This window comes from Pipistrellus kuhlii, unplaced genomic scaffold (assembly GCF_014108245.1).
Source record: "Pipistrellus kuhlii isolate mPipKuh1 unplaced genomic scaffold, mPipKuh1.p scaffold_m20_p_3, whole genome shotgun sequence".
NCBI classification, from domain to species: Eukaryota; Metazoa; Chordata; class Mammalia; order Chiroptera; family Vespertilionidae; genus Pipistrellus; species Pipistrellus kuhlii.
This window is the reverse complement of record NW_023425529.1, coordinates 13,554,072-13,576,916: the sequence shown is the minus strand read 5'-3', so window position 1 is coordinate 13,576,916 and position 22,845 is coordinate 13,554,072. Positions and strand designations below refer to the sequence as shown.

The 22,845-nt window shown below is 38.5% G+C and overlaps 1 protein-coding gene across 1 annotated transcript in view; it reads left to right on the top strand.

Moving 5' to 3' along the window:
* The window catches only part of CFAP54 (cilia and flagella associated protein 54), a 243,255-nt gene that overhangs the window by 110,994 nt on the left and 109,416 nt on the right, over positions 1 to 22,845 (top strand). Inside the window, exons 35-41 of the mRNA XM_045587640.1 lie at positions 3,051 to 3,232; positions 4,749 to 4,976; positions 10,194 to 10,417; positions 10,515 to 10,650; positions 14,048 to 14,156; positions 20,537 to 20,689; positions 21,973 to 22,164. Coding sequence (XP_045443596.1) covers positions 3,051 to 3,232; positions 4,749 to 4,976; positions 10,194 to 10,417; positions 10,515 to 10,650; positions 14,048 to 14,156; positions 20,537 to 20,689; positions 21,973 to 22,164 — 1,224 coding nt within the window. The remainder of the gene's footprint in view (positions 1 to 3,050; positions 3,233 to 4,748; positions 4,977 to 10,193; positions 10,418 to 10,514; positions 10,651 to 14,047; positions 14,157 to 20,536; positions 20,690 to 21,972; positions 22,165 to 22,845) is intronic.

Genomic DNA, 22,845 nt, shown 5'->3' with positions numbered 1-22,845 from the left:
CTTTAGATTTTTATTCACCAATCACACACACACATACATACACACTGGGCAGACACACAAAATTATATGCACCATTTCCCAATGACCCAGGAATTTAGGTGAGTTGTAACATTTTGTAGGAGACTCTTATTTTTAAAAATTTCAATTTTTATAGTAGTATCATATATATATTTGGAAATACCTATATTGTGTTCTGACCTAAAACAGTTTGGCTGTGTAGCAAATATAATGTTCTTTTAGAAGTGTTGGTAGCCCCCAGTGCTCAAGAGGTTATATTTTAGTGGAAGTAAATTTGAGAATAAATTCCACCAAACATACTGATGCAAGCAGACATGAAACAATCATATAGCTATCCTATACAACCGATTTTAAGGGAAGTCTATTCTTGACTTATGATCTCCAACTAGCACCTTCAGGGAGAGCTTACTCCAAGATGATTGCAATACTATTCTGATGGCAGAACCAACTAATATCGTCATCAGGCCAGGTGACAGGGGCCGCTCTGAGAGGTGGAGAGATGCAGGTGAACAGGGCTCTCCATTGGCACTGATGACATTATTTGAAACAATCACCTACCTTGAATACCACTCAATTCGCAAATAAAAAATTATAAGTTTTTTTTATGCTGTTAAAAGACCCTTACCTATATTTCTAATAATGGTATTTTAAGTGGTATGTAACTTATTGCTGAAAAAGGTACTTTATATGCTGGCTCAGTGCCTCAGGAGAGTTGATTCATATTTGAGGTACTTGACATGCTTTCTAGTTTCTTCTAGAGTGTAGATTAAATTTAACGAGTACCTGTATGTCATACTATGAATATTGAAGTATTTGAAAGTAAATTTTCTAGCCTAGAAAGAATCTTGAGTTTTATGTGTAGATTGTTATACATAGTTTCTTGATTTTTTTTTTAAACTAGCTCCCTATCTAAGATCTATATGAAGTCAGCAATAGTTAGCAATAGAATACTTTGCTATTGAGACTTCTTATTTAGCTAGAGGTCCAGTGCATGAAATTCATGCACTGGGGGGTGGGGGTGGGGATGACCCTCAGCCCAGCCTGCACCCTCTACAATCTGGGACCCTTTGGGGGATGTCCAACTGCCCATTTAGGCCCAATTTGGATCGGGCCTAAACTGGCAGTTAGACATCCCTCTCATCCCTCTAACTGGCAGTTAGACCACATGGGGATTTCCATCTTGTGCAAGAGCATGTGGGCCAATTTGCATATTACTTCTTCATCATATAGGATGCAGAGTTCAACTGATAAGAAAAGGTTTGCAGCAGGAGAAATCCTTTGTGTTTATATTAGGTCTAGTAATAATTAATGTCGTTTTCTAATACCTTTTTAAAATCGAATTTATTTAAACAATACAACAAAATTTAATCAACAATATAGTTGCCGTTGTTTTCTACTACTTGTGCCCAATGCTCAGGAAGCATTTTAATCCCTCTGTTGTAAAATTCTTGTGATTTTGATGCAAAAAATTCGGTCAATGCATTTTTGAGGCATTCGTCATTATTAAATTTTTTTCCAAGAAGAAAGTTTTGCAAAGAATGAAACAAATGGTAATCGGAAGGGGCAATATCAGGAGAATATGCAGGTTGAGGGAGAACTTCCCATTCCAACTGGCGCAGTTTTTCAGCAGTGATTCTTGCAGTATGTGGTCGTGCTTAATCGTGGTGAAGAATTATGCCCTTCCGATTAATCAGCGCGGGTTCTTTTTCTCTTAAAGCTTGGGCTAACCTTTCCAATTGGGCACTATACACTGCACTTGTAATGGTTTGGTTAGATGGTAAAAGTTCATAATGAAGAATTCCTTTAAAATTCCACCAAACACACAACATCACTTTTTTCGCATGCAAGTCAGGTTTTGGCGTGGGCTGCGGAGCCTCATTTTTGTCCAACCATTGAGGCCGCCTTTTCAAATTAACATACAGCACCCATTCTTCATCTCCAGTAACAATTTGCTCTAAAAACGGCAAACGGTTTTGACGAGAGAGGAGCGAACTGCAAATTGTGACTCTTTGATTATGGTTGTTGTCGGTCAACTCATGAGGAACCCATTTTCCAAACTTTTGGACTTTGCCAAGTGCACGCAATTGATTGGAAATTGTTTTTTGTGAACAATTTAAAGTTGTCGCAAGCTCTTGTTGGGTAATTTGAGGATTTTGCACCAAAAGAGCTTGAAGAGCTTCTTGATCAAAATTGGACACACGGCTTCGACCACTCTTGTCATCTAACGAAAAATTTCCCTCGCGAAATTTCTCAAACCAACGCTGGCATTTTCTGGCGCTAACTGCATCTTGACCAAGAGCACTACAGATGTTTTTTGCAGCCTCACTTGCTTTTCTTCCTAATTGGAACTCGTAAAGCATGCAGTGCCGAATATGCTCTTCATCCGCCATCTTCTTAGCCCCAGTTTTGCAACAAAAACCAAACCAAACACAAACTTTTTCAAGCAAAACTTGTTAATTGCACTTCACACATTCTGTAGATACCACGTGTTTGAAGGTTATGTCAATACAAGTCAACGCCAAACAAGATTTTAAATGAATGTTTAAAAACGACATTAATTATTACTAGACCCGATATATCATACCAACAGGAGAATGATTGGCCTGGGTTGCTGTACTGCCTAATCCTGGGGAATACTACTTACCTTTTAGTGTATGTGTCCTGAGAATGGCCTGTTTTGGGGTAAATTACAAAACAATGTGATCCTGTAAATGTTCTCTAAAAAAAACAAAAACAAAAAAAACACAAGACATAACGTTGGCCATAGCCCCTGCCTGGAATATTCTTCTTCATAATTTTCCCTCATAGCTGAATCATGCCCACCTTTTAAGACCTAATCTAAATGCTTCCTTCTCTAGAAACCTTCCCTGATTCATTGTGTTCATGATAATCCTGTCCTTTCTCCAAAATTATATAGCAGTTCTTATCTGAATTACTCATTTGATGCTTATCACCTACTGTGTTTTCTGGAACTTAACTCTCTATTTAAGTTAGATGTTTCTATATAACCATTCTTTATTTTTGTACTGTAGATGCTATAGAGTTTACAACATTTATTGATTCCCAAATGAGTGATGAAAATGTTTCTAAGACACAAACAGCTTCTGACCCTGACTTTCAAGGAGCTCTTACTGCTAAAGAAAGGGATCGAGCATCAACTTTGAGTCTATTGGACCATTTTATGAAAATATTTTTATATTGTAGGAGAGCGATGGTAAGGTCCTTCGTTTTTGCTAATGTGGTAGACATAAATCTGAACCCATAAATTTGGGTGTGTAAGATGTATTTATTTGCTTACTATGTGTAATTTTGGTTTCAGTTTTAAGACTAAATTTGTTGGGTTCTCTTTCAGTCATTTCTGAGGTTTGCCTGCCATGGTAATGAGGTCTTACACATTGTCAAGTTGTCAGGGAGAGGGGTGAGCTCCTTTCACCATTAGTCATCCATCTGCCTAGAGAAGAGGTGGCCTTAGTTCCTGTTTACACAGTTTTCATGGATATTCACACACCCCTCTGCTGCTTTCTTGCCACACTTAGGACATGGGTTTCTCTGGTGACACGGGTTTCTCTCTGGAAACTTGATCCTTCCTGGGGCACCATAGACCTCTTTCTTTTCTCTAGCAGGGGAAGATCTTTCTAGACCACAGGAAAGATCTGCCTTTGCCCCAGACCTCTGGTTCTACAGGCCACTTGTGTTTCTTTTCAAATGTTCTCTTTTTCTTCTTAAATATTATAGGGTGTATTATGAAACTCAAATTGGAATCATTTGATATAAATAAATTTCCTTTTTCTCTTAGTAAGGAGGAAGATACACACTTACATTCTCATATTCTCTGTGGAGAGGAGAGAATGGCTTTTTTAAAATGTCAAGTAACCCACATCATCTTGACCATGACAATGCATCCTGCTTTCCTTTCCACCAGCTTCGGGACCTAGAAGTTGTGGGTCCTGCTCATCTCTCAGAACTCAGCTCCTCTTGCTTTTGTTGAATCCAGTCTCCCCTCTGTAGTCTTGAAACCAGAGAACTTGTTTGTTTCTCAGTCCTCTGGTTCATCCTCCATGCTTTTAACTTGCTGTCACCTTAGCCTCAAATGTTATTCCCTACCCAACATCCCTATTATCACCTTCACATGACTTGTTCAACTCAACATCCAGGAACTCACTTTCTTAGAGAGGACTTCTCTCCTGACCACCCTATCTAAAAGGATGTGTTCTCTCCCCCTTGTGAGGTCCTAGTCCATTTCTTTATAACTTATTATTCATGAAATTACATTTTTATTTGTCTACTTTTCTAGTCTTGGTCTCCTCTAATAAATTGAGGCAGATCTGGTTTTCTTGCTTACTGCCACGTTACCAACACCTAGAAGAATGGGAGTGTTGCAATCAGACCACCAAAGTGCAGACTTCAGCTCACCACTTAGTAGATTCATGATCTTAGCTCCATAATCCCATTTCCTTATCTATAAATTGAATAGCATACTAGTACATACTTACTTCATAGGAACTATTGTAAGAAGGAGCTAAGATGCTGCATACAAAGGCCTTACCACAGTTTCTAGCACATATAAGGGGCACATAACAAATGGTGTTATTTTTATTATTGACATTAATATTGCAGAAAGATAAAGTTGTTCAGAGATGTGTAACATTTGGAATTTTAGGGTCTTCTGAATGTTGTGTTGGTCTTAGGTATTTTTGTTTGTCCATTTGTTTGCTTTTTTATGGTCTTAGGTTTTTGCTCACCGTGGTGGCTATTGGACTCTGCTTCAGAACTGCTGTCGGGCCCTTTGGAACTTTGCTCGGGAGCTACAGATCCTTCTTAAACAAGCAGTGGACCTGTGTAAAATATTTCCTGTTAGTCAAGATGGTTTCCTTTGCATCTCTGTATTACCATTCTATTTTGGAGCAGACCTACTTATTGACATGTTAATAGAACTACAAAATTCCAATTCTATTGAGGTAAGAGTGTTTGGGTAATTATTTTAATTGTATTCAATTAACAAATATTTTTGTACCATACGGCTTGGGCTAAGTAAAAATTAATATTTTTCTTTAGTTCTTAGTTGGTTTGTCTATATTTCATTTGCTTCTATTACTATTTGGTTCACTAAATATCTTGCATTGCTATTAATTACAAATATCTTACCCTGAAAATTTAATTTTTTAAAGGGAACAGAAAGTAACATCTATTAAGACCCAGCTTCTACATTAACTAACCGTAGTGCATTTAATCCTCATAGCAATCTTTTGATAGAGAAAGAAACAGATCCCAAAAGAGATCATAAAGTTTTTTTTAACCTTTTATTTCAATTGAATTTAGCCTATTTAAAAAAAATTTTTTTTATTACTTAAGGTATCATATATTTGTCCTCATCCCCCCATTTCCATCCCAAACCCCTCCCCATGTATAAACCCACCTCCTGTTGTCCATGACAACTGGTTAGGCTTATATGCATGCATACAAGTCCTTTGGTTGGTTTCTCCCTCTTATCCCCACCCTACCTTATCTTTCCTCTGAGGTTTGACAGTCTGATCAATGCTTCCCTGTCTCTGGGTTTGTTTTTGTTCATCAGTTTATGTTGTTCATTATTTCCCCTTGATGAGTGAGATCATGTGATACTAGAAGTACACTTATAAGAGCTGAAAATGAGACAAACAATAATGGTTATGCTGAGAGGCAAATGAATCAGCCTGCAGTGAGTTTCTTTCTGGGCTAACAGTTCTTTTGGGTCCCAATTTCAATGTCAAATAGTTACTTTGTGTACATGTCAACCATGATATTTCAGTTCTGGATGGTGGACAATGGTGGTAATGCAGGTCTGACCCTCTCTGGTTTGGTTCTGTACAATCTTCAGTGTCACACAGCTGCTGACTGCTAGTATAGTCTTCCATCTCTGGACTGTTTCTCTTCTATCTTCATGGCTGGAGCAGTCCTGTCAATTCCTCTTTGTTGCAGGAATCCACATGGTCTTGGAGTTGTTTTCTGAAAATATACAAACATATTCTCAACCAAAAGTTAATAAAAGAATATTTTCTATAAATTTGACTTGTGACCCTTTTTCATTTTTTGCCCAAACGATTTTCCTTTGGATTGTTTTGAGACCATGTATGTTTTACATGAGTGTCTTGCTGTTAGCATTATAAATGAAAGTTAATTTTCTAAAGTAAAAATTTTCTAGATGTAATTTACTTGCAGAATATTTTTCCTTACATGATATTTTTCTACTACCCCATATTTTTATTTAAATATTAGGAGGCTTTTAAAAATTTTATAATTTAGTCTTGATAGCTTTTAAATTTTATTTTTTGCACTAAAATATGACTGCTTTAGGTTCATTACATGTTATGCAATTTTACCATGACATGAACCACCAATAAAAAATTTTATCGGGTCTAGTAATAATTAATGTCGTTTTTAAACATTCGCTTAAAATCTTGTTTGGCGTTGACTTGTTTTGACATAACCTTCAAACACGTGGTATCTACAGAACGTGTGAAGTGCAATTAACAAGTTTTGCTTGAAAAAGTTTGTGTTTGGTTTGGTTTTTGTTGCAAAACTAGGGCTAAGAAGATGGCGGATGAAGAGCATATTCGGCACTGCATGCTTTACGAGTTCCAATTAGGAAGAAAAGCAAGTGAGGCTGCAAAAAACATCTGTAGTGCTCTTGGTCAAGATGCAGTTAGCGCCAGAAAATGCCAGCGTTGGTTTGAGAAATTTCGCGAGGGAAATTTTTCGTTAGATGACAAGAGTGGTCGAAGCCGTGTGTCCAATTTTGATCAAGAAGCTCTTCAAGCTCTTTTGGTGCAAAATCCTCAAATTACCCAACAAGAGCTTGCGACAACTTTAAATTGTTCACAAAAAACAATTTCCAATCAATTGCGTGCACTTGGCAAAGTCCAAAAGTTTGGAAAATGGGTTCCTCATGAGTTGACCGACAACAACCATAATCAAAGAGTCACAATTTGCAGTTCGCTCCTCTCTCGTCAAAACCGTTTGCCGTTTTTAGAGCAAATTGTTACTGGAGATGAAGAATGGGTGCTGTATGTTAATTTGAAAAGGCGGCCTCAATGGTTGGACAAAAATGAGGCTCCGCAGCCCACGCCAAAACCTGACTTGCATGCGAAAAAAGTGATGTGTGTTTGGTGGAATTTTAAAGGAATTCTTCATTATGAACTTTTACCATCTAACCAAACCATTACAAGTGCAGTGTATAGTGCCCAATTGGAAAGGTTAGCCCAAGCTTTAAGAGAAAAAGAACCCACACTGATTAATCGGAAGGGCGTAATTCTTCACCACGATTAAGCACGACCGCATACTGCAAGAATCACTGCTGAAAAACTGCGCCAGTTGGAATGGGAAGTTCTCCCTCAACCTGCATATTCTCTTGATATTGCCCCTTCCGATTACCGTTTGTTTCGTTCTTTGCAAAACTTTCTTCTTGGAAAAAAATTTAATAATGACGAATGCCTCAAAAATGCATTGACCGAATTTTTTGCATCAAAATCACAAGAATTTTACAACAGAGGGATTAAAATGCTTCCTGAGCATTGGGCACAAGTAGTAGAAAACAACGGCAACTATATTGTTGATTAAATTTTGTTGTATTGTTTAAATAAATTCGATTTAAAAAAGTATTAGAAAACAACATTAATTATTACTAGACCTAATAGTTAACACTTTAGGAACAGCTTTTTGTCCAGTACAATTAATTTCTCTAGACTATCTGATTATTTTAATTAGCCAACTTAAATTAGTCTGAAAATAATACCCTACTATTTTACTGTCAAATTTAATTCTCTAACAACAATCTTATTTTACCCTGTAAATATTAGTGGACAGGATCATTTGCCTTCTTGAGTAGGCCCTGAACATTCTGGTGCTAGGCTGGATTTAGATAGCAAAACCCACTTTCCCACACCATGGGTATAAGACAACTCAAACAAGTCTTGTTCCAGTGGGGGGGCAGCTGCTATTGGCCAAGTCTCTGTCTGTTACCTGGGTCCTGATTTGAGCTGGGCATGGAAGTGAAGCAGCCATGGGGGTAGGAGACCTCCCTCAAAAGGGGGGAGGGTTCAGATCCCTTAAAAGTTAGGGGGGTGAGGGTCTGTGCCCCATCTCTGTAGACCCCCAAGTTCTCTCCTGATGGCCCCTGTGTGACTGTGCCTGTCTTAGGTTGTTCCTTCCCTGAGGAATCTTACCTGTCTCTGGATAACCAGACATCCTCCGGAGCTAAACAGGATGATGTGAATTCAGTTCTGTCTCCTTGGAAGCCTATGCCCCCATGGCCTCCACTCCCAACACCTGCCTTGGGATCCCCTCGCCTGCTGGTGGGGCCGCAGCACTGATCACATATTTTATATCTGGTAGAACTTACATTTAAAACTTTACACATTATGCTTTAAAGCAAGAAAGTAAAATTGGTAAAATTCAAACATGCCATATCCTAAACACAATGAAAATTAGTTAACACATAATCACATTGAGTCATGGAGTAATTTCCAGATGTTAAATATATGGCAACGATAGCATAAAAGAGTAGGAGGGTAAATAAAATTAAACTGTCCTAAGTTTTTACACTTTATATAGCTATAAAGTGGTACAATATTAACTCTAAGTGGAATGTAATAAGTTAAGGATGCATTTAATAACCTCTAGAGTAACCACTAAAAAAGAAATATAGCTAAAAACCAAAGTTGTAAAATGGAAAAGGAACATATGGGACAAATAGAAAACAAACAAAAATAAGAAATCTAACCAAATTATGTCAGTAACCATCTACATATACATAAATGGCTAATATGCAAAGTGTCCCTGCAGGAGTTTGACTGGGAGATCAGAATTTCTATCACTTGCTATGACATGCTGACCAGCAGGGAGCAGCATGGAACAAAAGAAGGCCCCCACTGGCAGCCAGAAGGCCCTGATCAGCCCTGATTGGCAGCCAGGCCTAGGTACCCTACCCATGCACAAATTTCGTGCACCAGACCTCTAGTATTAAATATACACGGATTGAATATCCCAATTAAAAGGCAGAGATTATCTGACTGAATTAAAAAGGACACCTAGACTTGTCCTCAAGAAAAGAATCTGAATATAAAGAAAAAGATGGATTAAAAATAAAACAGTAGAAAGAGATATATCTGTTAAAAATATTTTTAACAGTAGAAAGAGGTATAAAAAAGCTGATGAGGCTATATTAATATTAGATAAAATAGTCTTCAATTCAAGAAACACTTGAGAGATAAAAAGGGAAATATCATTGTGGGAAGAGGCTCCATTAACCAGGAAAAAAAATACTAGTCATAAATGTGTATGTACCTTTATAACAGAGATTCAACATATACTCTGGACACCCAAAGCTTGGAACACAATACTCACACAGTAATCTTTAACTTCGGCTAAAAGAGGGTCTTCTAGAACACTTTTTTTCTCAATAGATTTGACCTTTGCATCAGGGAATTGGATATATTATTCTAAAAACTAATGAAATTAACCAGTGTATTAGAGAAACTTAATCATTTGTATATAATAAAACCTGTTTCTCCTCAAAAATTAGGTTCAATATCCTAACTTAAATAGTGACTATGCACAAGAAGTGTAGACGTTAGTCTATGCTAATATAGTAATGACTAGCCATATGTGGCTATTCAACATTATTATTATTATTTTCTTTAGAGAGAGGGGAAGGAAGAGGGAGAGGGAGGAAGATCGATGTGAGAATGAAACACTCATCAGTTGCCTCCTACACTCGCCCCACCTCGGGGTTGAATCCTAAACCTGGGTTTGTGCTTTGACCAGGAATCAGACCCTGTGACCTTTCAGTGTATGGCATGACACTCCAACCAACTGAGCCACACCGGCCAGGGCTGTTTAAGTTTAAGGTTAAATGAATGAAAATGAGATAAAATTGAAATTCTCATTGTACTAGTCACACTTCAACAGCTCAGTACCCACATGGGCTGGGTGGCTGCTCTATAGAACAGCACAGATGTAGCAACACATTTCCAACATCACAAAAGTTACATTAGGTAGCATTATGAAGTTTCATTTGCGTAATAAAAATATTCTGAATTTTTTTTCATTCAGTCTTCTTCATATTGTATTTTATATGTCACATTTAACTTTAAAAATGTGTAATTAAATCTGAAATCACACTTTTAACGTGCTTCTTGCAGATTATGGAAGAAAAAGGAGAATACAGTGTTCCAAGTTGCTATGGGAATATTAAAAATGATAATGGCGGTTCTAGCCTTACTTTTGAGCATCCTTTGGATAATGTAAATATGGTTGATTTGAAATGGATCCATGATTTTGTATTAAAATCTCTGGAACTTTTGTATCAAGTAGAAAAATGGGAAACACTAGTATCACTTGCCATTCAATTCAATATAATTTCACAGTAAGTACTGATTGTAAGGGCAATTAAAAGTGACAGACTACCCCGAAAAAAAGTTTTAACTAATGTTTGCTTTTAATTTTATTTTTACCCTGTCCAGTGAGAGATACACAGAGCAAGTGACACCACTCCTGGTGTATGCACAGCGCCAGCTCCTTCTGAGAATATCCAGGTTTGAGGGCCCAGATATTATCCAACAACCTTGTGTAAGATATGAGACCAAATATAAAGAGAAGGTGTGTTTGACTCTATTATTTATGCAGTTGTGATTTCTTACTAGTACACATTTTAACAAAGATTTAGGAATCAAATAAATGTTACTAGTTTCATGTAGGCATATTTATCATTCAAATAAAAAACATTATTGAAAGCTAGTTGTGTGCCAGTATTTTCAATAACAGGGTAAACGAAAATAAGTCCTTATCATCGCTGATTTATCCGTTAGCAACAGTCAGGACAGTGTCTAGAGCTAGTATCAGAGCCATCGCATTCATATAGTCCAAATCTTGCCCACAGGCCCCTGGCATCTGTGTGGGCTGACATCCAATGCCTGCCCCTATACCTGTCTGTGTGCCTGTGTGTTGCAGCTGCCCTGCAAGGACGCCATTGCTTCTTTTCACAAAGGTTCCCCATGGCCTTTGTATATCTTTTCCTCTTGTATATTCTATGTAGTGAGAATCCAGTCTGAATTGTTGCTTTTTGGGACTTAACTTTGGAGGGGTGGATGGAGGGTCAGATAATAAACATGTAAACTGATATATAAAAAAGATTTAAAACCAGTGGTAGTTCTCTGAAGAAACAAACTTGGTCAATAGAATAGAGATAGGCTGTGGTTGGAGGTGGAGACTTTAGCAAGTGTGATCAGCAAGCCCTCTTGGAGCAGGTAACCTTTGATGGGACGGCACTAGCCATCCAGTGAGAAAGAGCATTCTAGTCCAAAGGAAGAAGGGCAGAAATCCTGAGATGGGACAGAAAGAAGGCCCCAGGCTGCAGTGTTGGAGATGAGAGATAGGGGCTCCTCTTCTGTCTTCTTTGTTGCTTACTCCCCTTCTCCCCAATATCTTAAAGTTAAGTATGTCCCAAGACTCTGTTCTTGGTCCCCTGTCTTCTCTGTGCACGTTCTCTGACATGGTGAGTTAATTCAGTCTTGGATCTGAGTATCATCTTTATGATGATGACTATCAAAATTACATCTCAATTCTAGACCTTTCTCCTGAATTCTGTATTGACATATCTAATTTCCTGTACCAGTCAGGGTTCAGTAAGAGAAGCATAACTAGTAAGACTGATCTATCATCTATCTATCTATCTATCTATCTATCTATCTATCTATCAATCTATCTATCAATCTATCTGTCATCTATCTCTCTAGATTTATTATAAGAATTTGGTTTATATTATCATGGGGACTGACTAAGCAAGTCCAAAATCTGTAGAGTAGGCAGTCAGGATCAAGAGCAGGAAAGGACCCTACAGGTAGGACCAGAAGCTGTTATCCATAAGAAGTCACTCAGGGAGAATCCACAGGGGCCAGAACAGTTTTAGATCTGGAGGCTGTTTGGAATTTGGAATCTGGAGACCACCTGCACTGTCAAGGACTTACCTGATTGGGTCAGGCCCACCTAGGATAATCTCCCTAATTAAAGTCAATTTATTAGGAACTTTAATTAGTATCTGCCAAATTCTTTCATAGTAGCACCTAGATTACAGTTTGATTGAATAACTGGGTTGGGATTTATGTATTCTAAAAAATGGATTCTTCCCTTCATTAACCTTCATAGGTTAGCCTAGCCAAATGGACTCATTAAAATACCACACTGCCCAATCAACATTATCTCTTATTATTTAATATACTTCTCAAATTTAGCTCATCTCAAACAAACCTGTTCTGCTAATCATTATCATTTTTTTAATTTTCAAAATATATTTTTATTGATTTCAGGGAGGAAGGAAAAAGAGCAAGAGCTAGAAACATCAATGATGAGAGAGAATTATTGATTGGCTATCTTCTGCACACCCCCAACTGAGGATAGAACTCACAACCTGGGCATGTGCCCTGACCAGGAATCAAACTGTGACCTCCTGGTTCATAGGTTGACCCTCAACCACTAACAACACCACTCTTCTAGCTGCTCAGTCCAGACACCCAGGGGACACCTTCTCTTGCTTTCACATTGCACTTCAAATTGGTTTTCAAATCCCCTACCTTCAAAATGTATTCAGAACCTTACCACATCTTGCTACTTCCACAACCCCTGCTCTGATCCAAGCTATAGTTATATTTGCTTTGATCAGTGCAATGACTTCCTAATTAGTGGTTTTGCTTCCAACACCCCTGAAACTCTGCCTCCAGCTCATAATCTATTCTCAATGCAGTAGATGGAACAACCTTTAAAAACCTAAGTCAACCATGTCATCCCCCAATTTTAAACCCCAAAGCAGCTTCCCATCTGCTTCAGAGTTAAAGTGAACATCCTGTCATGGCCTTAATGCCCTACATAACTTATCCCCAGTAACTCCTCTCCTATTACTCCTCCTCAGGTTGCCCTGTTCTTTAAGACAGTTCTGCCTCAGGGTCTTTGCCTTTGCTGTTCCCCTGCTTAGAATCCTCCTCTCCCTAATATCCATATTGACTTTTACCTTGCCTTTTTGTTAAATGCCATATTCTATGTGAGTACTTTCTTCACTATGCTATTTTTGTGCTTGTTTGCTTTACTTCTCTCTATAGTATTTGTAACTCTTTAATATTCTCTATAATGTACTTCTCTATTTTATTTATTATCTCTCATCTTCCACTAAAATATGTTTCATAAGAACAGGAATTTTTGTTTGCTTTGTTCTCTGCTCTATAGTCCTTGAGCTTGGCATGTGATAAGTGTTCAATAACGTTTTGTTTAATGAAGCTGGAGAGGTGGAAAGGCCTAGGTCAACTAGGCATATATAAGGCTGTGGGAAGGAATTTTCATTTTGTTAGGCTGTATTTGCATCTCATAGTAGAAGTACCTACAGGGGACAATCAAGCAGCAGCATCTAATCAGACTAGGGGACAAGGAGGGGCTGTATTTGTAGCAATAGGTTAGCTCAAGAAATAGGAATGGAGCAACAGGGATAAGAGGATCTTGGACCTTTCAAAATAATTTCCTTCTGTTTAAAAATGTTTTGCTTTCAGATATTTTATAATTTTAGCACTCAAGTATCTATTAGAAAATAAAATTTTAAAACACTACAGGGGAAGTTAGTTCTGAAAAACTTTACCAGGGAAGTTTAAATTGTGTTAATTATGAGTAAGGTGGAAAAATCTGCCATTGGGAAAGCAGCCTATATTTTAACTACATCTCAACTTACATAATGGGAGATATATTCAGACTTGTAAATTTATAGGCTATCTGAAAATTATATTCTAATTGCTGTACATAATTTGCCTAATGCTCTTCCAGCTGTGCTGTACTAAAGAAATATGAAAAATTATGTGGCTGTTTTTTCCCACAAAAGTCTCTGCGAGTTTTTATTTGTAGCATTCTTTTGTCTCTATTTTTTATTTTTGACAAATGAAAAATAAGAAAAATATTTTAAGCCAGCCAAATTTTGGGCTATAAATACCTAAGTTATATTTTTTCCTTTTTCCTTTTTAAGATAACCTGTCGGAATTTTATTGGGAAGCAACTCGAGATTAATCCTCCACCCAGTCAACTGGCAGAAACAGATAGCGACTCAGATTACCTCCAAAAGGTCACAGTTTCAGGTCAGTACCAGTTTTATCTTGAAACCCTTTTAAAGCAAGGTTTGCTGTTGCATTCTGCATAACAGATCTTCCATAATTAAAATATTTGCAGGAGAACTGGCCTTGGACAGGAGGGTGGAACACCCCCGGGGGAAGGGTAGGAGAAGGGAAGAGATTCACATGTGGAAATGTTGGTAGGTGGGAAGAGCAGAAGTTGAAGGCATTCTCACTGGGTACTGATGATTTTCTTAATGAAGCAGGGGTTTGAAAGCAGAGCCAAGGCTGATAGGGTAGGAGATTTCAAATGTGAACGGGTGGACTGGCCCTTGAGGGAAATAGGAGAAGGGAAGATCAAAGGCCTGCAGAGTAGTGTAGAGGGTCCAGTAGAAGGAGGTTGGTGACTACAAAATTTAGGTTTTATTGTTCAGGATAAATCCAAGTGTCCCCTCATATTCAATGAACAGTGGGGGGATTCATGTAGGTCAATGATATGTGACTACTTCTAGTCAAAGAGTGTGATACTTCCTGGGTATGTTCTCTCTTTCTTGATCTTGTCTGTCAAAACTCTGGAGATCCCAAAATTTGTAATACATAATTCAGAATGTGATTCATATTATCCTCTACATCCTGAAAAAGGACTGGCAGATGTGAGGAAATGCTGGTTATCAAAATAATGACTGCCATGGAAGGGATAGAAAAGACATACCTAGTAAAATTCTAGACCCGTGTGACCAGTAGTGCTTATTGGTGACTGGAGCATTACGTCAGAAAAGCACTGTGCCTGCCTGTTGTTAAAGCTCATTTGGAAAGTCAAGGTGGTGGGACAGGCAGGAAGGCAGGTAGGATCAGGCCACAGGGATCCTTTGGGTTGAATCTCAACCAGTGGTGGAAGTATAAGCCAGTTTGAGTAATGGTTAGAGCAGGAATATTTGAATGGATAAAAATCTAAAGACTATTATAGTGGCAGGTACCATATTTGGCAACCATCAGGTGCTTTAATTTTTGCAATCTTAGGGGTAGGTATTTTTATGCTTACATTACAGATGAGAGAATGAAATGTTACTAGTAAATACTGGAACTGTGATTCAAACCCTGGTCTGATTATGGAGCCCCTAAGTACCCCACTGAGTGCTGATCCTCATTTGTGCCCTTTTAGGTTAGACTCTCCTCTAACCCAGCGTTTTTCAACCTCTGTTCCGCGGCACACTAGATGTTGCCTGGTGTGCCGTAGGTGCAGACAAGACAAGAATTTTATAATTTTTCACTATTTTGTTTACTTAATATTTCATAATAAAGTAATTATAAAATACTTTCTTTGTGTTTATTTGATTCCTATTCAAGAGAATTACTTTATATATAGTCAATATAGGCACAGAGTTAAATTTTTTAACATTTTCTAATGGTGGTGTGCCTCGTGATTTTTTTCATGAAACAAGTGTGCCTTTGCCCAAAAAAGGTTGAAAAACACTGCTCTAACCTTATAGCACCCAAGAAAATATATGCTAGATATCAGTGGTCCTGGGAAGACAATTACTTTCTTCTGGCTAATTATGATAGTATGGTAACTTTTAGATTATCCTGCATATTAATTATAGGTTTCACACTGAGTCATTATCCTGAAAATCTTGGCATTCAGATTATCACTCTTTATGACACTCAGACCTCTTGGAACAGTATTTTGGCCCACACTTTGGGGCTTATTTGGCAAATATTTAGGAGGCTTACATTTTTTTCATTGTATTCAACTCAGATCATTAACATGTTAACATGTTTAGAATCACGATGGGTCTTATACTGTATATGTCACCATGACTTGTTTGCAATTCTTTTAAAAGACCAAGCATATTCTTGATGTTTTCCACACCACATTGCTTCTTTAGAACATCATATATTTTCGTTTGGCATAATAGTGTTTGTTACTAATGTTTGATACATTTCTTTCTCCACAACAGATGTTGTAATGCTCCAGAGCCTGGAAACATTTGGTGCTCTCATTATTTAAAAGCATTCCATTCTCCCTCTAACTATTTAATAATGCATATGTAATTTGGGAAGGTCTCTGTAGGATTTGGAGAAGTGAGAATACCCGGCTTTATAGATTACTATTTGTATGGATGAGTAACTTGCCTGCTTGTTAGCTTCATAGGCGAGAGAACTCTGTGGCTATGTATTTTATTGAAGCTGTGTTTGCATTCTGTCTGGAGCCTCATTCTTGAGTGTTGACCTTATTGATAGTTAAGTTTTCTGATAGGGTTGTTCAGACTTCAGGTATGTTGGAATTTTCAGTCCTTTGGCAAGTGTGTTTTATTACTGCCTCTGGACATTTGAATTGATGTGACCAAATGTGTAGAAAGCAGCAAAAATTTCATGTACTCCCTGGGAGTTTTCCTTCGAGGACCCATATGCCAGGAGTGATTGGCATTTAAGTTTTAATGTCTACACTGTTATACTGAGAGACAATGATTCTCTTCATTTTTCTTCCCTTCTTTCTCCTCCCACTCCTCCTTATCTTCTTGTTCTCACCTATTTCAAACTGCTGTGGCTTTGAAATAGCTTCTTGAATTATCCATGGGATTTTTCATACAGGAACCTCCTTGAGGCAGATGTCAGGATAAGGCCTCTGAAGCTGTTATTTCCTTATTGTCTTTTTCTTTTAAATCTCATGTAGGCAGCCACAAAACACCAAGTAGAACCCTAATTAGACCATAAGGAAAAGGTACAGTAGGGCTTCAAAAAAGGAAAATCAAACGCCACAATAGAGTTTAGAAAATAAAAAATATATTTGAGAAAGTATCAGGAGGATAATTTTATTCTGACCCCTATTTTAGCCATGGCAGTCACCTCCCCTTCTTCCTGTCCTCCTGGCATGCCTTTGTGATTTCTGTTGTGGAATGTAATCTCTGTAAGAGCAGGGATGGGATCTGCTTTGTTCATCCCCCCAGTGCCTAGCCTGGTGCCTGGTACTGGTAAGTGTTCATATATGTTTTAAAAACACTTGACTCACAGTCATAATGTAAGCCTCCATCTATCAAGTGCTTACTCCATGGCAAGCACCATGCTGACACTTCACACACAGGTAATCTCCAGAGGTAAATAATATTCACCCCACTTTTTTTCATCCCACTTTTGACAGATGTTTGAAACAAAGGCCTAGAGAAAGTAACTGACTGTCTCAAAATATTAATATGTGAGTGCTTCCAGCTTCCTCCTGTTCCTCTGCTGGCTCCTTTCCCTGATCTCACTCTCTAAGGAGAAACAGAAAAAATCAAGGTTCATAAATTCTTGCAAGAAAAACAGAGCAGAAATTTATAATCTTCAGGGTGGTGTGCAGAAGGATGGCGGTGGGAGGAGTGGGAGTATACCTTGTCAGGATCATGCAGGACGTGCACGTTTAGGAGAGAGGGGACTTGAGGGAGCATGTGGAAGGGACAGGGCGGAATGCCAGCTTGCACACATGTCATAGTGACACACATAAGGCCCACCGAGCTTATAAACATGATAATGATCTGAGTTTCACAGATGCCAAGATTTTCATGATCACAACTCAATGTGAAACCTATAATATGCAAGATAATCTAAAAATTACCATATTATCACAGTCAGGAGAAAGTATCTTCTCATGACCACTGATATCTAGCATACTTTTTCTTGGGTGCTATAAGGTTAGCGGAGAGTCCAACCTGAAAGGGCACAAATGAGGATCAGGCCTGGAAGCTCAACAGAGCACTTATCAGCATGCCTGGTGTGAGAGGGAGGGAGGAGAGTAGTAAGATAAAGGGTCAGAGGTGAGGTAAAGTCTAAAAATTGAACATTACAGTTAGCCACATGGAAGAACTTTGGGGTAGAGTGATGGGGATGAGGAGGTCTGATTAAAGAGAGTTCCAGAGTGAATGGGAAACAATGAATACAGAACTTTTTAATGTGTTTTGTTGTAAAAAATGGTTTAGAGAAATAGAATGGTACTTTGAGGGGAAAGTACAAGTAGAGTCAAAAGAAAGGTTTTTTATTTTTTTGTTTTTTTGTTTTTTTATTTTTTAAAGTATTTACTTTTTATAAGTTCAAATATAGTCACCATGCCCCAGAAATTATAACTGGAAATCTTACCTTTTGACCATCTTCACCTATTTTGCACATCCCCACCTACCCCTGACAATCACCAGTCTATTCTACCTATCTATGTGTTTGGTTTATATAGATTCCACATGTGAGGTCATACAGCATTTGCCTTTCTTTGTCTGACTTATTTCACTTCCCATAAAACCTTCAAGGTCCATCCATATGGTCACAAATGGCAGGATTTCCTTCCTTCTTATTTCATTGTATGTATACACCACATTTTCCTTCTCCATCCATTTGTTGATGGACATCTGAGTTGTTTCCCTGTCTTGTCTACTGTAAATAATGCTGCAGTAAACATAACATTTTTAAATTTTCTTTTTGAATCAGGGAAAAAATAAAACAGCAAAATGTACTATGGGAGATATTCATCAGAGGGAAAATTAATGATTTGGGGAAAGGAAAACTGCAAGAGGGATGCTGTTGAGATGTAGATAGGCATGGGTGGATATACTGATGGGGGCTTGTGGGAAATCCCTTTAGATTGTTTCATGTTTTTTCAAGTGAGGTAAGAAGCAAGATCATTGGCCCTGAAAAAGAGAGGAAATAGGTAATTCCCACTTTTTTTCTTTTCCCCCACATAGCCAGTTTAACTACTCTTCCTGTTGCTTCAACAATGGAAAATTCCCTGTGACCCTCCCTTGTTCACATTGCTACTACCTTTGTCAAGTTCAAATCACACAATGCTGTCACTCAGCCACCAACCTTCTTCTATTAAAGTCTGCTGTCCATACAACTGTCAGCTGACTCTTCCTAAAGCATCACTTTCTTCCTGTCAGGGTCCTCCTCAAAACCCTGGCTCAGCTCCCCAGTAAAGAAGATGAAGAGCACTAACTCAGTGAGGGCTTCAGGCCCCTGGCAAACCTTTCTTTGTTCAAGAGGACTCGCCATGGCTTCTCACTGTGACCGAATCACCTCCCTTACTGCTGCTGCCATATTTCTCTTTGCACGGCTGGTTCTGTGACCAGAGGGAAGCTACTAGACTTTTCTATGTCTTCTTTCCTCATCCTACCTCTTACGGTTGAGTTTAATTTGATGAGACTATCGAGGTAAATTATTTAGAACTAGAGGTCCAGTGGATGGTGGAGTCCCTTGTCCTGGCTCTCTGACATCCCCCGAGGGTCTCGGATTGCGAGAAGGTGTTCTCCGGTGACACATCCCAGAATCGGGCTCCCTCCTGTCTGGTTCCACTCAAGAACTGCAGCTGCCAATTCACTGCTGCTCAGCAGCTCCTGTGTTGAGCGTCTGTCCCTCGGAGGTCAGTGTGTGTCATAGTTACTGGTCAGAGTGTCTGCTCCTTGGTGGTCATTGAACATGATAGCTAGATGTTTCATCTCTTGAGCTAACCTGTAAACTCTTATAGCTGCATTCCCTAAAAGTTGCAGTACTCTCAGTACCTCAGATTTTGCAGGGGGTGTTTCGACTATTCAACTTGTTAAAGAAGCAAATTCTTTGTTACTCTGTCTGAAGCCTATATTTCTTGTTTTAGTTGTTGTTGGTTTTTGTTGTTGTTGTTGTTGTTTGTTTGTTTTGTGTATGTGTATGTGTGTGTCTGCTTCATGTACATATTTTTTTGCAGCCTAAGTTTTGGATGGTCACGTCCTCTCCAGAGACCTTATAGCAACTCTATTTATCAGGACTGTTTGTTGGTATCATATTCTGTTATGACCTCATCTTCCTTGCCTCTGTTCCTGTATTGGAAAGTGTCCTTTCCTTTTCTAAAGAGAGCAATTGCCCATCTCCAGGCAATTTTGTTTCCTTTATTTTTTTGTAGGCTTCCTAAGAAAAATTGACAGGATCTAAAGTTTATGTGTGGGTTTTGTTTTGTTTTTTATAAAAATTAAAATTTTTAAGGTTTTTTTTTTTAAAAAAAAACAAAAACACACACACAAAATTTAGCCGAAATCGGTTTGGCTCAGCAGTAGAGTGTCGGTCTGTGGACTGAAAGGTCCTGGGTTCGATTCCGGTCGGGGGCATATACATTGGTTGCGGGCACATCCCCGGTTGGGGGTGTGCAAAAGGCAGCTGGTTGATGTATCTCATCGAAGTTTCTAGCTTCTATCTCTCTCCCTTCCTCTCTGTAAAAAATTAATAAAATATATTTTAAAAAAATTTGAAACATACAGAAAAAATTATCTTAATGTTGAAATATCTGCTACATACCTGGAGGCTTTTAATTTAGCATCTTTAGTTTGGGACCAATAAATTATCTGAATTAGTCTTTTGCTACTAGTTCACTTGCTGCCGCATTTCATCATGAGCGTTACTCTTCCTGTTCCTTTCAGAATACGGCTACGCCAAAGGGCTCCTCTCTGTGCCTGTGGATGTGGCAGATACGTTGAGATGTTTTAGAGAGACTTTGGAAAAGTCCAGGTATCACAACAGATCAATCCGACACAGCAGAAAGTTGCTTTCACTATTTCTTGCACAGACACAAGGTAAAAATAATTGCTCTGTATCCCTTAGTCATTACTTAGGTGGGGATGCCACCTGCAGATCTGCCTGCCACAGGTGCCTCCTCCCTCCACTTCCAAGCCCACTCACTGCTGCCTTGCACTTTCTTCCTGCCTAGTGGAGCACATCATCTCTCTCTTTATGCTAACCAAGGCACTGTCTCATCTACTTTATGCTTCCCGTGAAACTACCATACTCCCTGTGTAAAGGGGATACAAAAATAATATTTGTTCATGTTTTGATTGTACATCTAATATACATATATATATGTACACACACACACACATACACACACACACACACACACACACACACACACACACACATATATGGTTGCTGCCCTCTGAAAAAATCTATCTACAGATTTTAGTTGTACTGTCCACAGACTCACATTACATTGAGTGAACTCACATTACATTATGTTTAAAGGTCTTTCAATTGTGGCATACATTGACAGTGATTTTTAAAATTTATTAAAAATAAACATAAAAAAGGAAATAAAATTCCTAAGAATGGTGTATATCAACTCACTCTGAATCTTAACTGGTACCAAAATGTTCATTTGAAATACTGAAAGATGAGTCAAATATTCATGTGAAATATGGTGTTCAAGGAGAGCTCTATAGATACCTTGGGCTGCCTAAAAGATGAACAAGAAGGGCCTAAAGTCAATTAAGCCTGAAACATTGCTGGAGGCAAAAATAAATAAACAAATAAAATAAAACGTGTTCTACTTTGAGTACATCATGAGAAGATAGGCTTCTTTGGGAAAGACACTATCCTGGGGAAATAGAATACAGAAGGAAAAGAGAAGACCAAATATGAGATGGATTGACTCCATAAAAGAGGCCATAGGTATGAGAATACAGGACCTAAGCAGGACTACCTAAGAGTTTCTTTTATCATAGAGGTTGCTGCCCAGAGGCAAACTCACATCTTACTCTTGGAAGCTCTTAAAAAGGGGGCAAACCCCAGTGGTATAACTTCCACCAATCCCCATGAGAAGCAAAGCATTATCTCAACATTTACATTCTGGTAAAACTGTAAAGTAGCTTGAGCACAGAGCCCATCCACACACATGTGTTCTCTTAAAAATGATTATAGATAGTAAATTTAAGGAAACTAAGTCCCCAGCCTGCAAATAAGTCTCAGCTACATAAAAAATCGTTCCTCTTTCCTCCCTTTCCATTTCTATACCTTCTTCTTCACCATCAACTTCCCTTCTTTTTTCCATTTTAAATTTCTTTTTCATTCTCTTTATGAGTAGGAGATAAAGGAATAAACAATGCCAAATTTGCTACTGGAAAGGTGCAGTTTTGCCTGGGGACGGAAGAGATGCACATGCCCACACCCCCCGACCTTTCTCAGGAACACTTCAGAGTTTTCAGTTCAGTGGAGAAAAGCAAACTTCCCTATTCACAGCTCGGACTCGTAATTTCTTCATATTACGAAACTATTGGTAAGATTTACTCATTGTGTATTTATTTTCAATATGACCTCCTGCATGACATTTGGAGATTACATTTGGTGCTGAAATAATATATTTTTAAAATATATTTTTATTGACCCAGAGAGGAAAGGAGAGGGAGAGAATGATAGAAACATCAATAATGAGAGGATCATTGGTTGGCTGCCTCCTGCATGCCCCTGACTGGGGATTGGGCCCTCAACCTAGGCATGTACCCTGATGGGGAATGGAACAGTGATCTCCTGGTTCACAGGTTGATGCTCAACCACTGAGTCACCTTGGCTGGGCTTAAATATTATTTTAAAAAATAGAATTAAAAAAGGGATGAAAGAGCCTAAAATAGAATCTATCCATCATACCCTTGCAGACTGTGACAGAACAGTGTCAAGACAAGAAGCTTCCAGTACCTCCTTTTGCCCACTTCCCCCAGCCTGACTGCCACATTGCAAGATTCTAGGCCACCCTTCTGCCCATCCCTCTTTAGTAACTTAATCTCTGAACCACTGGTCAGGATGTGGCCACTGTCAAGTTCTTGTGCTCTGCCCCAATGATTCTACTTTCTTTGTCTTTCACAAATTCAGCAGTAAATACTCAACCCATGTTGTAGACCCAACATCTCCTCCTTTTTTTTCCTTGAAGCAGTCATTCTGCAATTCCCCCCTCTATTCTCTG